The 12,071-nt window shown below is 43.6% G+C and overlaps 1 protein-coding gene across 6 annotated transcripts in view; it reads left to right on the top strand.

Annotated features, from left to right (window-relative positions):
• Positions 1-12,071, top strand: part of col12a1b (collagen, type XII, alpha 1b) — a 194,940-nt gene that overhangs the window by 19,804 nt on the left and 163,065 nt on the right. For 4 of the 6 annotated variants that reach the window (XM_047387817.1, XM_047387814.1, XM_047387815.1 and 1 more), the window contains exons 11-13: positions 2,198-2,476; positions 9,643-9,912; positions 10,894-11,160. The exons of 1 other annotated variant lie outside the window; for it this stretch is intronic. In XM_047387817.1, coding sequence (XP_047243773.1) covers positions 2,198-2,476; positions 9,643-9,912; positions 10,894-11,160 — 816 coding nt within the window. Of the gene's footprint in view, positions 1-2,197; positions 2,477-9,642; positions 9,913-10,893; positions 11,161-12,071 lie in introns of those variants that run through there. One more of the 6 variants, XM_047387818.1, reaches the window with a different exon arrangement.

A 12,071-nucleotide genomic window follows, 5' to 3' on the forward strand; every position in this document is an offset into this window, starting at 1 on the left:
AGAATCAACAATTTCTGAAACATGTCTGACTTTTAGAGAGTTGAGTCCAAAACTGAGGGGCATAAAAACTAAATATTTGGTTCTGGTCGTGGCAACACTTAGTTTTCTCAAAAGAGGTGAGAAGATGCTGAGCAATTGGTCCATTTCTGATTAGAAGGAAGAGTTTGCCCTGCATGTGGAGCACGAGCTGGCATCAATAAGAACATTTAATCATTTTAATTTAGCCGAGCAGCAGAAAGAAATTAGGCAGGACAGTCCAGGTCTTAATGTTCAGTGAGTGTTTTGTTCTGTTGCTGCTTGTCTTCACATCCATGTGTGCTTCATATTCAGTTGTTTTCTTCACTGGTAGGTTTTAATCTTGGTGGTGATGTTTTCTACTTACTGATTAGAAATAATTTATTTCAATCACTTATGCGTATGTGCATTTAATATTGTTTTGAAGTATGTGAAGTAATCTCAACAGTAATCTCTACCAGCCTTCAAAGCTCAGAAGAAGAGATCACCAGTGGTCCACATGCTCACTGTACCTTTCATCTTCACTTTCTGAGGGTCCTTTTTCAGCCAAACCCTCTGAATGTGTAACACATTTGTCCACCGTTTGATCTTAGGGGCCAGAGACAGTCCTGCATGTGGAAACGGTAAAAAGGGGTCAAATGGGTCCTGGCTGGAGCCGTTGCTGACTCAGTGTCACCCTGAGGATGGTCGCTCTGGTACAATACGCTGTTGGTCACGTATTTCTAAATGAAACGTGACTTTAAACCGCAATCTTTCTTCTGAAAGCATCTGGCACCATCAAACATGAGGCCCTCTCAGAAATACTCAGAGCAGCCAACATCTTCCAGGTCTGCCAGAGTTAAATGTGACTCACCGCCGCTTTGATTGCTAATTATATAATCCTTATATAATAATGGCTCCGTGTCAGCAGCGAGGAGCGCTGAATGCTTGGGCGTCATCCAGCATTGAGGCTCTCACAGTGGGGCGTTTCACAGCAGCCGCCCTCTTGATGTTTGAATGATGGGGCTGACACGGCTTGGAGGGTCTTCATCTCCATTAACTGACACCTGGGTCAGCCTCCTTACCTTCTGAACTACCGTTAGTCTCAGAGTTCCTGCTTGGAAGGGTTCTTTGCTGTGGGAAATAGCAGCTATTAGAATAAGCGACTTATAGAGCTTCGTTATGTTTTCCAGATGAAAGACGAAGGTGATTGATGAGGCTGGTTTTTAACCTTAGGTGTTTCCTGATGAATAGGGAACAGAAGGATTAACTGCAGCCTTCACTATTAGACCCTAACAGTTCCAACCGTTTAATCTGTAACAAGACTATGAAAGCATTTCCCTTTGATCGCTCTCTGAAGAAGATTTTGCTTTTGTTATATTTGAACTGCTTCAATCTAAAACAATCAACTCACCTATTACTTTTTATTAGATAAAGCATCTGTGGCCCACAGAGAAAACCACCAGTCAGACATCTTATTCAATGTCTTGACAAAACATGAAATGGCTGAAATTTATCCCCACATCCATGGGAAGATGGTGTCTACTTCAAAGGAGGTGGGAATCGTACCCAAGGCATGCGTAATGTCAAGTACAACATGAAGTCGTTTTTCTGATCCTAACCAGGTAGTTTTAATGTCTAAACCAGTAGCGTTATTACAGGATCAGTTAGGAGGCAACCATTCATCGTCAGAGATTTCAGGATGATCAACAAGCTGTAAACTGTATAGATTTAATCATAGACAACTTCCTGGGACTGGCTACTTCAAGTAAAGTATCTTGTAAAGTCCCAAAAGTAACCTGTAAGTTCTGTCGCAGTAACCTGTCTCTAATTCCAGGAAAGTAACCTCTAAGTTCCAGTAAATAAACTCTGATGTCTAGAAATTAACCTGTAAGTTCTGAAGTGTAACCTGCTCATTACCAAAAGTAACCTTCTAGTTAACTTGAAAATCACTTTTCTAGCTAAGTAACCTGTAAGTTCTGTGAAGTAAATCTGTTAGTTTCCAGGAGGTTACCTGTATGTTCCAGTAAAAGTAACGTCTGTGTTGTACTGGTACCATTTCTCATGTTTGTTGGGTGTTTTGTCTCGTTTTTATAGTGAGGATCACCGTTTTCTTGTTTTCTCTAAATGACCTCCCAGTAATTCAGCTTCACAATCAAACAGACACACTCACTGCTGTTTAATTATCGGTCCATCTTTCCAGAACTGATCCAACCAAGAACCCTGACCTTCTCGGATGTTGGGTCCAGGAGCTTCAGAACCTCCTGGGAAATAGACACAGACAACGTTGAGTTCTTTTTGATCCAGTTCAAGCCGGAAGAAGACGCTGACGGAAATTACGTGTCCATGTCCGTTCCTGGGAACACCCTCACTGCCCTCCTCCCCAACCTCACCCCTCTCACCCGATACGAAGTCAAGGTGTCTGCTCAGTATGCGAAGGGGGAAAGCTTACCTGTGACCGGCTACGAGACAACTGTAGAAGGTATGCACCTGTTTCATCCACTGAGGTTCTGGATCCAGAGTACAACATCATTCATGCAAATGAAGCGAAAATTGCAACACAGATGTTTGTTTGGTTTGACCCTGGATAGTTGGATAGTTTTTCTGCAAAAAAGTATTTACCCCCTCACAGATTTCTTCTGATTTTGTTTTTCTGTCCCACTTCAATGTTTCCGACCAAACTAACATCAATATCAGATAAAGATAACTTGGCAGCTTTCTAATGATGATTTCAATTATTAAGGGAAGAAATCTTTCCAAACCAACCTGACCCTGTGTGAAATGTATTTTTCCCCTAAACCTACCAACCTGTGTTCATGATAGCTGGGAATAAATCTTTAACGTCACTGTGGAGGAATTTGGACCCACTCTGCTTTGCAGAATTGATTTAATTCAGACACATTGGAGTGTTTTCCAGCAGGAACGACTTCTTGAAGGTCACGCTGCAGGACCTTAGTCATATTTAGGTCAGAGCTTTGACTAGGCCACTCTAATTTGTTTTGCTTCTGAGCCAATGAGAGGAGGACTTGTTGGTGTGCTTTGGATCTTTGCTTTGCTACAGAACCCAAATGTTCTTGAACTTAAGGTCACAAACTGATCCATCAACAACAGCAGGTTGTCCAGGTCCTGAAGCAGTGAAACAGCCCCAGACCATCACACCACCACCACCATGTTTGTCTGCAGGCGATAAGGTGTGTTTCTCAAATCCTTCCAGAAAGGTCTACTTCTATCTTGTTAGTCCACAGAATTTTCCCAGAAGTCTTGGAGATCTTTAAGATGTTTTTTGGTAAATGTGAGACGGGCCTTTGTGTTCTTTTGGGTCAGCAGTGGTCTCAGAAGTAGGCCTTCCTCCGTCGTTCTTCCATGGCTGGTTTGGTTCCAGAAATGGACTCCCTAACTAAAAGCCCAGTCTCTGGTTCTGATCTCCAGGTCTCTGCAGACTAACTATGCCTTTTAATCTTTGAAGCTGTTAAACCTTCCTGGCTTAAGTTGTCTTTGTCCTCATTGGTGGAGAAAGTTCCCTAGATGTTAAGGTCAGACTTTATTCTGACATCCATTCATCTTCGGCATTTGGTGTCTGCTTATCCTCCTGAGTGAGGCAGAGGTTCCCACATTTTTGACCCCAGTTGAAAGTGAACTCCTGACCCTGTGACGTTAGTCCGAGCTGCCACCCATGGAGCTCGTTGTCGATCCTCCCTTCCTTTTAGGGAAAGGAATGAGCAGCAGACAGAAGCGTGGAAAACTCGCAGATACAAGCAGGTCAGGATGTTCTCCAAGGTGATAAACGGTGAATTACAGATATTTTTCCTCTCTGTACTTCAGGGAGTGACTATGTGTGCTTCAAAGACGTTTACTTTCAGACAGCAGGAGCCAAAGAGCCTCGGTACTCCTCTGCAGCGCTGCTGCAGCCTTTCTGAGGGGTAATGGTGCAGTTCTCTCAGGTAGTTTCTGGGTTTTAAGGTTTCGTGAAATAAATTGGACTGATTCCAGTCTGACGCTTCCAGCTGCCTCTCAGATACATGGCTTCATTACACAGAGGTCTTTTCCATGAACTCTGAAGATGGGGCATAATGCGTGTTACCATGTTTATTCCAGTTTTCCTCTTGTGTACGCCACCTAAATGGAAGCTTCAGCTTTTCTGCCGGGGTTTTGGGTCCTGGTTCTGTAACCAACCTGCAGCAGAGGAAAAACACACACACATAAACAATAAGGCTGTAATCATCAGCAGTAAGTGTTAGCAGCAGGCAGTAAAAACCCAATGACTCATTGATTTATTTTAACTGTTCTTTTTTAACAAGGAATTGTTTCAACATAATTCACTTCTGGGGTCTCATCCAGTAGTCCACATCCTGATTGGTGCCCAGTATAAACACAGTTTTTCTACCATGCTGGTCCACAGGAGCAACTGGGAGTTGGGTTTTACATGCCAAGCCTTCTTGGACAGACGATCCGGCTGCTTCCCATCCAGTTTGTCTCCCAGTCAAGGACACAGTTGATGATTAACAGGAAAAACTTCCACTCTGATGCACTGAAGAGATTTTTTTCTAAGGCATCATCCTCTGAAGCTTCATTTTCTGCAGCTGATGTAATAAAGTCCCGCAGCCAGGCAGTCATAAATACTCCAACCAAAGGGTCCAAAATTGGCTTGAGTTTTAGATTTCCAGCTTCCTCTTGGACTTTGCAGAGAGTTTGCATCTATATCGCTTCTGTTAAACTCAAATTCTTTCACTTTTACACAGATTTGACATTTATTTTTATCACACAATGTATATATAAATATGTGCTGTTTGTTCCTAATTATGTAGTGAAAACCAGTTTGCGAGTTCATTTATAATATATTAAATATAAATATTAACCAACGTAAAATTGAACATATATATTTTAAAAGACATTCTGAAGCATCTAAATGCTGCTGTTTCCCAGAGCCTCCAGGGAACATCAACTTGGCTGAGGCCAATACATACTCAGGAGAAGACCCAAATAGGTTCTGTCTACCAGACTTACAAGAACGAAATCACATCATTCGGACATAAATTCTGGGCAGAACTTTTTTCTTAGGGGGTGTCTAACAAATATGAAGTGGGTCTCCTGCACTGAGGTCACTGTCGGAGGTCTGACAGGTTGCAGGGTCGGTGGGTGAGGTTGGTGCCTACCTAAAGCAGTCATTGGGCGAGAGGAGGGGACTCTCTGGAAAGGTTGTCTGTCCATCACGGGACCTCACAGAGACACACAGGACGGCCATGCTCACACTCATACCTGGGGTCTAATTAAAGAAACCAGTTAACCAACGGTCATGTCTTTTGGACTGTGGGAGGAGGCTGGAGAGAACTCACACATGCACAGAGGAGAACATGCAATCTCCTTGCAGATGGTTCCCAGGCCGGGATTCGAACCCAGGACTTCTTGCAAGGCAATGGTGTTTCTATAGAACCATCCAGAACTGAAGTCTACTGGTCGTGAATGAGAGTGAGCGTCTCTCTGCTCTCTGGGCTCTGATTGGTCAGAAAGTCCTACAGCAGTGGGAAACACACCAACTGGAACGGGACAGAAACACCTGGATGGAGAACCTGGACCTGTGGAGGTGAAACTGTGGCCTTGAAAGGAGGTTAAATCCAAAAGGTTCTTACTATTTCACCGCCTCAGAACCATCATCACACTCTAAGCTGAACATGAAAGCTTAAACTGTGATTGTGGAAAAACTAGAAAAGGGATCAGAATGATAACCGGGTCAGATAAAGTCCAACTTTGTATGACCTGGTTGAACTATAATGATGATTCTAATGAAACGGATGGCCAAGATATAGAGGTCCAGACAGAACTAGGATTGGACCCAGCAGCTGTTGCTATTATAATCACGTCATATAGGAACTGTAATATCTGTTAAAATGATTCTTGGTGTTTTATAGATCAAGCTAAAAATAAACAAATAATAATAATAATTGTTTATTGTTGACCTGCTGATCTGAAATGGATTCATTATGATGCATTTAATTGTGCTTAAACATTTAATGTAGACATGTCAGATAATTATTTGTCTTGAAATCATTTAACGAGCCACATTGCTTTTATAGATAGCTCTGACTTACTGATCTCCCAACATGAAGAACTTTTATGGCCCGAGAAGCTCACCTAATGGTCCAGCCAGGCTTTATTGTAATTGCTTTGAGTCTCTCTGGCAGATGACCAAATCCTAAATCAAACCAGTCCGTGTTTTAAGCTGCTTCCTTCTGTCCTTCAGAGGAAAAAGTCAGTGATCCCTCTTTAGAGAATAGGAGCGGCATCAACGGTCCCCCACCCCCCGTACAACTTTGTGGTACGGGGGGTCCAGCTGAGAGGAGGTTTACTGGGTTTGGTTCCCTGTGAGAAACTAGTAAACCCAGATCTTAACTTCAGGAGAAGTTCGAGAAACTTCAGACATTAGAGGGACATGCTTTAGGTTAACAGATGAAAAAGCTGGAAAGACCTGGATCATACCTGTCAGAGTGCTGAAACACTGAGCATGCTCAGTAGCCCCCATCATACACTTCATGATGATAACATGTGGTATGTTGTTGTTCATCTGAGGTGGGACTAGTGTAGACCTGCCGAGGACTCGCTGATTGGTCTTCATTATGTCTTCATCGTGTCATGATGGTATCCAGGCAGAGACGGACCAGGTGGCCTGTGCTCTGAAAGGGTAAGATGAGAACCAGCAAGACCAGACAGGAATGTAGCCCAGCTGGGAGGCGGGCTGGAAGGTTAGGACAAGCAGGGACAACCTATTCCTGTGTCAACTTTCCCAGTTCCTCTCACATTCCTGGTGCCCTCTCCATCTCCGGCTTTGTCTCCATGTCTTTGATGCTATTTTCCTGCTAGCAGTTCCTGCTTGGTCTCCAGACTTCTCCCTGATCCCTGTTCCTAACTAATACAAACATCTCAACCTGTTTTGGGGTTTATTCAGTGTCAGGTTGTCTCTCACCCCCAGCAGGGTGTATCTGTCCTACAGGACTGCTCTAGTCTGGAAGAGGCGTCCAGATACCACTGGATTTGGGCCACATCAGAGGCAGCTGGCAGGCGGTTTTGCTGCGGAGAACTCTGCTGTCCTGATTCTGTGCTCACATAAAAACCAGTAAGCTCAGTTTGTTTATTGTAGAGTCCGAACCTCTTCAGGGTTTCACCTGGGACTCATTTATGGAGGTTAAAGTGGAAAACTCAGCGATGAGCCAACTTCCCAGGGTTGCTGTGTTTTCTGTGGTGCATCAGATTCAGTGGTTGTACAGAGGGTTCGTTTTTAAGGTCAAGCTGTAAAACCAGCTCACTCAGCTTAACGCCCCGATCGGACTGTCTTGGAAACTCTGACGTTCTCCAGGACTGTCTGATTATGGGACTGGTCCAGTGTGTTGCTGCTGTGGAGTGGAAAACCATTCAGAGTCAGACTGATGTCTGGCATTCTGTGAAATGATGTAAGAAGAAGTTTCCAGAAAATCATGCTTTCTCCTTTAATGTTAAAGTCATCAGAACACCCAAAGACACACTCATGCTGCACTGGGTTATGATGCTTGTTCTTTGTCTCTGATTTCTCTGCAGACATCAGATTTGGGCACAGAACTTGTTCTGTTTAAATAGTTTTAGGTTTCAGCTGCTACAGAGCCTTGCAAAAGTATCTACACCCCCTGATCCATATTGTATCCCATTCCAACCTCAAACTCCAGACTATTTTGTTGGGATTATGGGGATTTTATGTGGTAGACCAACACAAAGAGCTCTTTGCACATCTGCCAATTCATCGTACCACTCATTCCCAGTAAGATTTAGGTCTGGACTTCGACTAGGCCATTCTAACACATGAATCTGCTTTGATTAACAAATGCTAATATAGGACGCACAGATGAGTAAAATATACAGAAAAAGATGATTTATGATCTCTAAGCTGTTTACAGCCTTTTCCCTTTGAATCCTGCATGAATCCAGCAGACTGAAGTTCTTCTGTTGTCCTCCATCTGGGCCACCCGTAAAATAACTGCAGGAAGTGTCTGCACATCAAGGAGTGCTCACCCTCTGATGGTTGATGGAACATATGAACTAACCGAGTTTATACAAGCTAATAATCCAGAGTCTTTCCACTGTCACTGGCAGACTTCAGCAGATCTTAAAGACATCTGCTTCCTCAGGAACCAGCAGATACAATCCTCCTGAGAGAATCAGAAACTGGACCTGAACAGAACCGCAGTCAGCTGCTCCTCAGGTGGAGAAGAATGCTGCCAATTAGAGGTACACTTCCTAAAAGGAAATAAAATCTCCGGGACTTGAGACGTATTCCTGAAGTGTTGTACAGTACAGATTAGAAGCTGGTACCTCCTCTCTTCAGACTGATGTCTACCGGTAAATTTTGGTACTGACCCAAACTGCTCGTCCCATTGCTCAGAATGTTTCCAGTGGTCTGCTCTTTTGGTTTCCGTGGATGAAAGGTGCGGTTATGAGTCTGGAAAGACTCAGACTTGACCTTCATGATGTAGCAGACCGATGTGCCACGTTGGTCTGTTTATTGCATGTCAACAATCAGTATCAGACCTACACCAGGATTCATGATCCTGGAGCTGCTGGACAGACATCAGAACCAACATTTATTCCATCCATCATCCATCCATCCATCATCCATCCATCCATCCATCCATCCATCCATCATCCATCCGTCCGTCCGTCCGTCCGTCCGCCCATCCATCCAGCGTCCGTCCAACGTACAAAATATTAAATTAAACTTTATTAAAGCAACAAAAACAATTTCAGTGAAATAGATCATTTAACATCAAATGTAACAATAGATCTGAACACATTAATCAATATTTAAGGTTAACTAGTTATGAAGAAAAAGCCTCTCTGAGTTTCTAGAAGAGTTCATTTGTTGTATATTTAGACTTACTTTGAGCCAAACACTTCAGACTCAAATGGACACGACTGTTCTCTGAAAGACTCATGGATCCCATTGGCTTGGCTCGTTTTGGCTGCTTGTAAGAGTCCAGCAAGGACATTTGTAGGGTACTTGGAGGAGAGCATTGGGGCTGTTGTCCCTCCAATGATATTTTAAATTAAAAAGGGACTACAAGCCCATTTCTCCTTCTAAGTTCTACCAGCATTCTGTGGACTGAAACCACTTTGGTTTAATTTTCGGCATCAGAGTCTGAGTTGCTTTGACTTGAAGGACTTTTATTCCCATCTGTCTTCATAGCTTTGTGCTCATGAATGCACCAGAAGTGTTGTAACAATAAAAAATCAAGATTCAGTTTTTCAGATGTGTTTATCCAGTTCTGTCTGTTCTTTTATAGCTCTGCTGTCCACTCTGTGACATAATACTTTCCATTTTAAAGATATTTTCATCTGCCAGTAAATCTAAATGGTTCCTTTGTTTTAAAGAGATGGTGGATTTTTTAAATGTTCTTGGCCAAAGCATGCCTAGAGCCACTGAGTAACTAAATTATTGTGACTGTAAGCTTAAAAAACATCTGGGATGTGGGAAGAGATTTTCACCCAAATCAAAAAAAGCTGAAAAAACATTCGGTTTAACAGATTACTATAAGATTTCTAAGGTGAATAATTTTCAATATAATAGTGAGCCCTAATGTTGTGTAGCTTTAGCACTGTAAATATATAAATGTTCCTTTTTGATTTCAGAGGCCGGCCCACCTAAGGACCTGGTCACTAGTGAAGTAACTAACACCAGTTTTAGGGCGTCTTGGACGCCGGCGCCTGGGAACGTGCAGGCTTATCAAGTTTACTGGAAGTCTTTGTTTTCTGAGGAGCACGGAGAGAAAACAGTGCCAGGAGATGCAACTTCCACCATCCTAGAAGGTCTAACTTCAGAGACGCGTTACCAAGTGACTGTGATCGCCACCTATAGTTACAAAGACAGTGACCCACTCACTGGACTGGAAACCACTGATGGTAAGAGGCTCTGCAAACTCTCAGTGGGCTGCTTTCCTTGGAAATATAAATATAGATATGATGTCGTGTTTGGTTTATTTCAAATATGCACAAACAAACAAGTATTACAGCTAAACATAGAAGACAGGACAACACAAGGACACACAGGACAACCGTGTAGGCACGTGGTCATACCTAAGGGCAATCCATGTTTGTTTCCATGTTTATAGTATCCATGTTTTACCTAAATGTGAAACATTTCATTCTGCCAACTAGGCTGAAAACATTTATTTATAAAACACTTATTTCTCATATCTTCCTACATTTAGGATCTAAGTAGTGGATAAAAAGTGCACTATTTGAACCAACATTTTATTTTTCACTCCTTTGAAAGTGAACTTCACAGCATATGTTGACACATAACAAAACTGAGATGCTCTCTAAAACATCAGCACATTTCTCTTTCTGTCCACAATCATGGGAAACCAAATCCACTCAGTTAGACCTCTAGAACCAAAGCAGCATCAAACCCAACAGATTCTCCTCATCCTTCAACAGAACGGTCTGATCTGTAGCTGAAAGACATTCTTCAGCCATACAATCAAAGGTTTACAGCCCTAATTATTTCCACCAATAAAATCCTTCCAGGGTGAAATTAGGTAGTAGGAAAAGTTTATCCTGGGACCATAAACTTTACATGCAGCGCACTTCCCCTGCAAAGCTGCTTAATCACCTTCAGATGCACCACTCTCAGTTATTTAGTTTCACAAAAAGGGGAATGTGTTTACCATTTCTTCTCAGGGATCTCCTCTGGACAGGTTGGGTTTGGCTTGAAGCTTCAACTAGGGCAGAGGGAGTAGGGGGGGTTACATGGAGATTCATATCAGATCAAGGAACAGAGGACACAGCAGTCTACCGCTACAGGTGGATATTGATATCTAAAAAGACAGACCATGATGAAAAAAACAGAGAAGAAATGATCTGTGATGTTTCTGTCTCCAGCTTCTCCAGCTGCCAAAAGTCTGACGGTGTCACATGAGACGGAGCAAACCATGAAAGTCACATGGATTCCAGCTCCAGGAAACGTGATCAACTACCGTCTGAAGTACGTTCCCACTGACGGAGGCAAAGAGGTTGTCCTGAAGATCCAAGGAACCACTACCTCCACCATCATGAAGCGTCTGCAGCCCATCACCACCTATAACATCAACGTGCTGCCCATTTACAAGCGTGGGGATGGAAAACCAAGGCAAGGAGTAGGAACGACACGTACGTTGGTCCATAATTCAGCCCACACACCACAGAGACACGTCCAGATACATCCATCTGACACACATCAGAGACACGTCCATCTGACACACATCAGAGACACGTCCATCTGACACACAGTAGAGACACGTCCATCTGACACACATCAGAGACACGTCCATCTGACACACAGTAGAGAAACGTCCATCTGACACACATCAGAGACACGTCCATCTGGCACACAGTAGAGACACGTCCATCTGGCACACATCAGAGACACGTCCATCTGGCACACAGTAGAGACACGTCCATCTGACACACATCAGAGTCACGTCCATCTGACACACAGTAGAGAAACGTCCATCTGACACACATCAGAGACACGTCCATCTGGCACACAGTAGAGACACGTCCATCTGGCACACATCAGAGACACGTCCATCTGGCACACAGTAGAGACACGTCCATCTGACACACAGTAGAGACACGTCCATCTGACACACATCAGAGTCACGTCCATCTGACACACAGTAGAGAAACGTCCATCTGACACACATCAGAGACACGTCCATCTGGCACACAGTAGAGACACGTCCATCTGGCACACATCAGAGACACGTCCATCTGGCACACAGTAGAGACACGTCCATCTGACACACAGTAGAGACACGTCCATCTGACACACAGCAGAGACACGTCCATCTGACACACAGTAGAGACACGTCCATCTGACACACATCAGAGACACGTCCATCTGGCACACATCAGAGACACGTCCATCTGACACACAGTAGAGACACGTCCATCTGGCACACAGTAGAGACACGTCCATCTGACACACAGCAGAGACACGTCCATCTGAACCACAGTAGAGACACGTCCATCTGACACACATCAGAGACACGTCCATCTGGCACACATCAGAGACACGT

This window comes from Girardinichthys multiradiatus, chromosome 15 (genome assembly GCF_021462225.1).
Source record: "Girardinichthys multiradiatus isolate DD_20200921_A chromosome 15, DD_fGirMul_XY1, whole genome shotgun sequence".
Lineage (NCBI taxonomy): Eukaryota > Metazoa > Chordata > Actinopteri > Cyprinodontiformes > Goodeidae > Girardinichthys > Girardinichthys multiradiatus.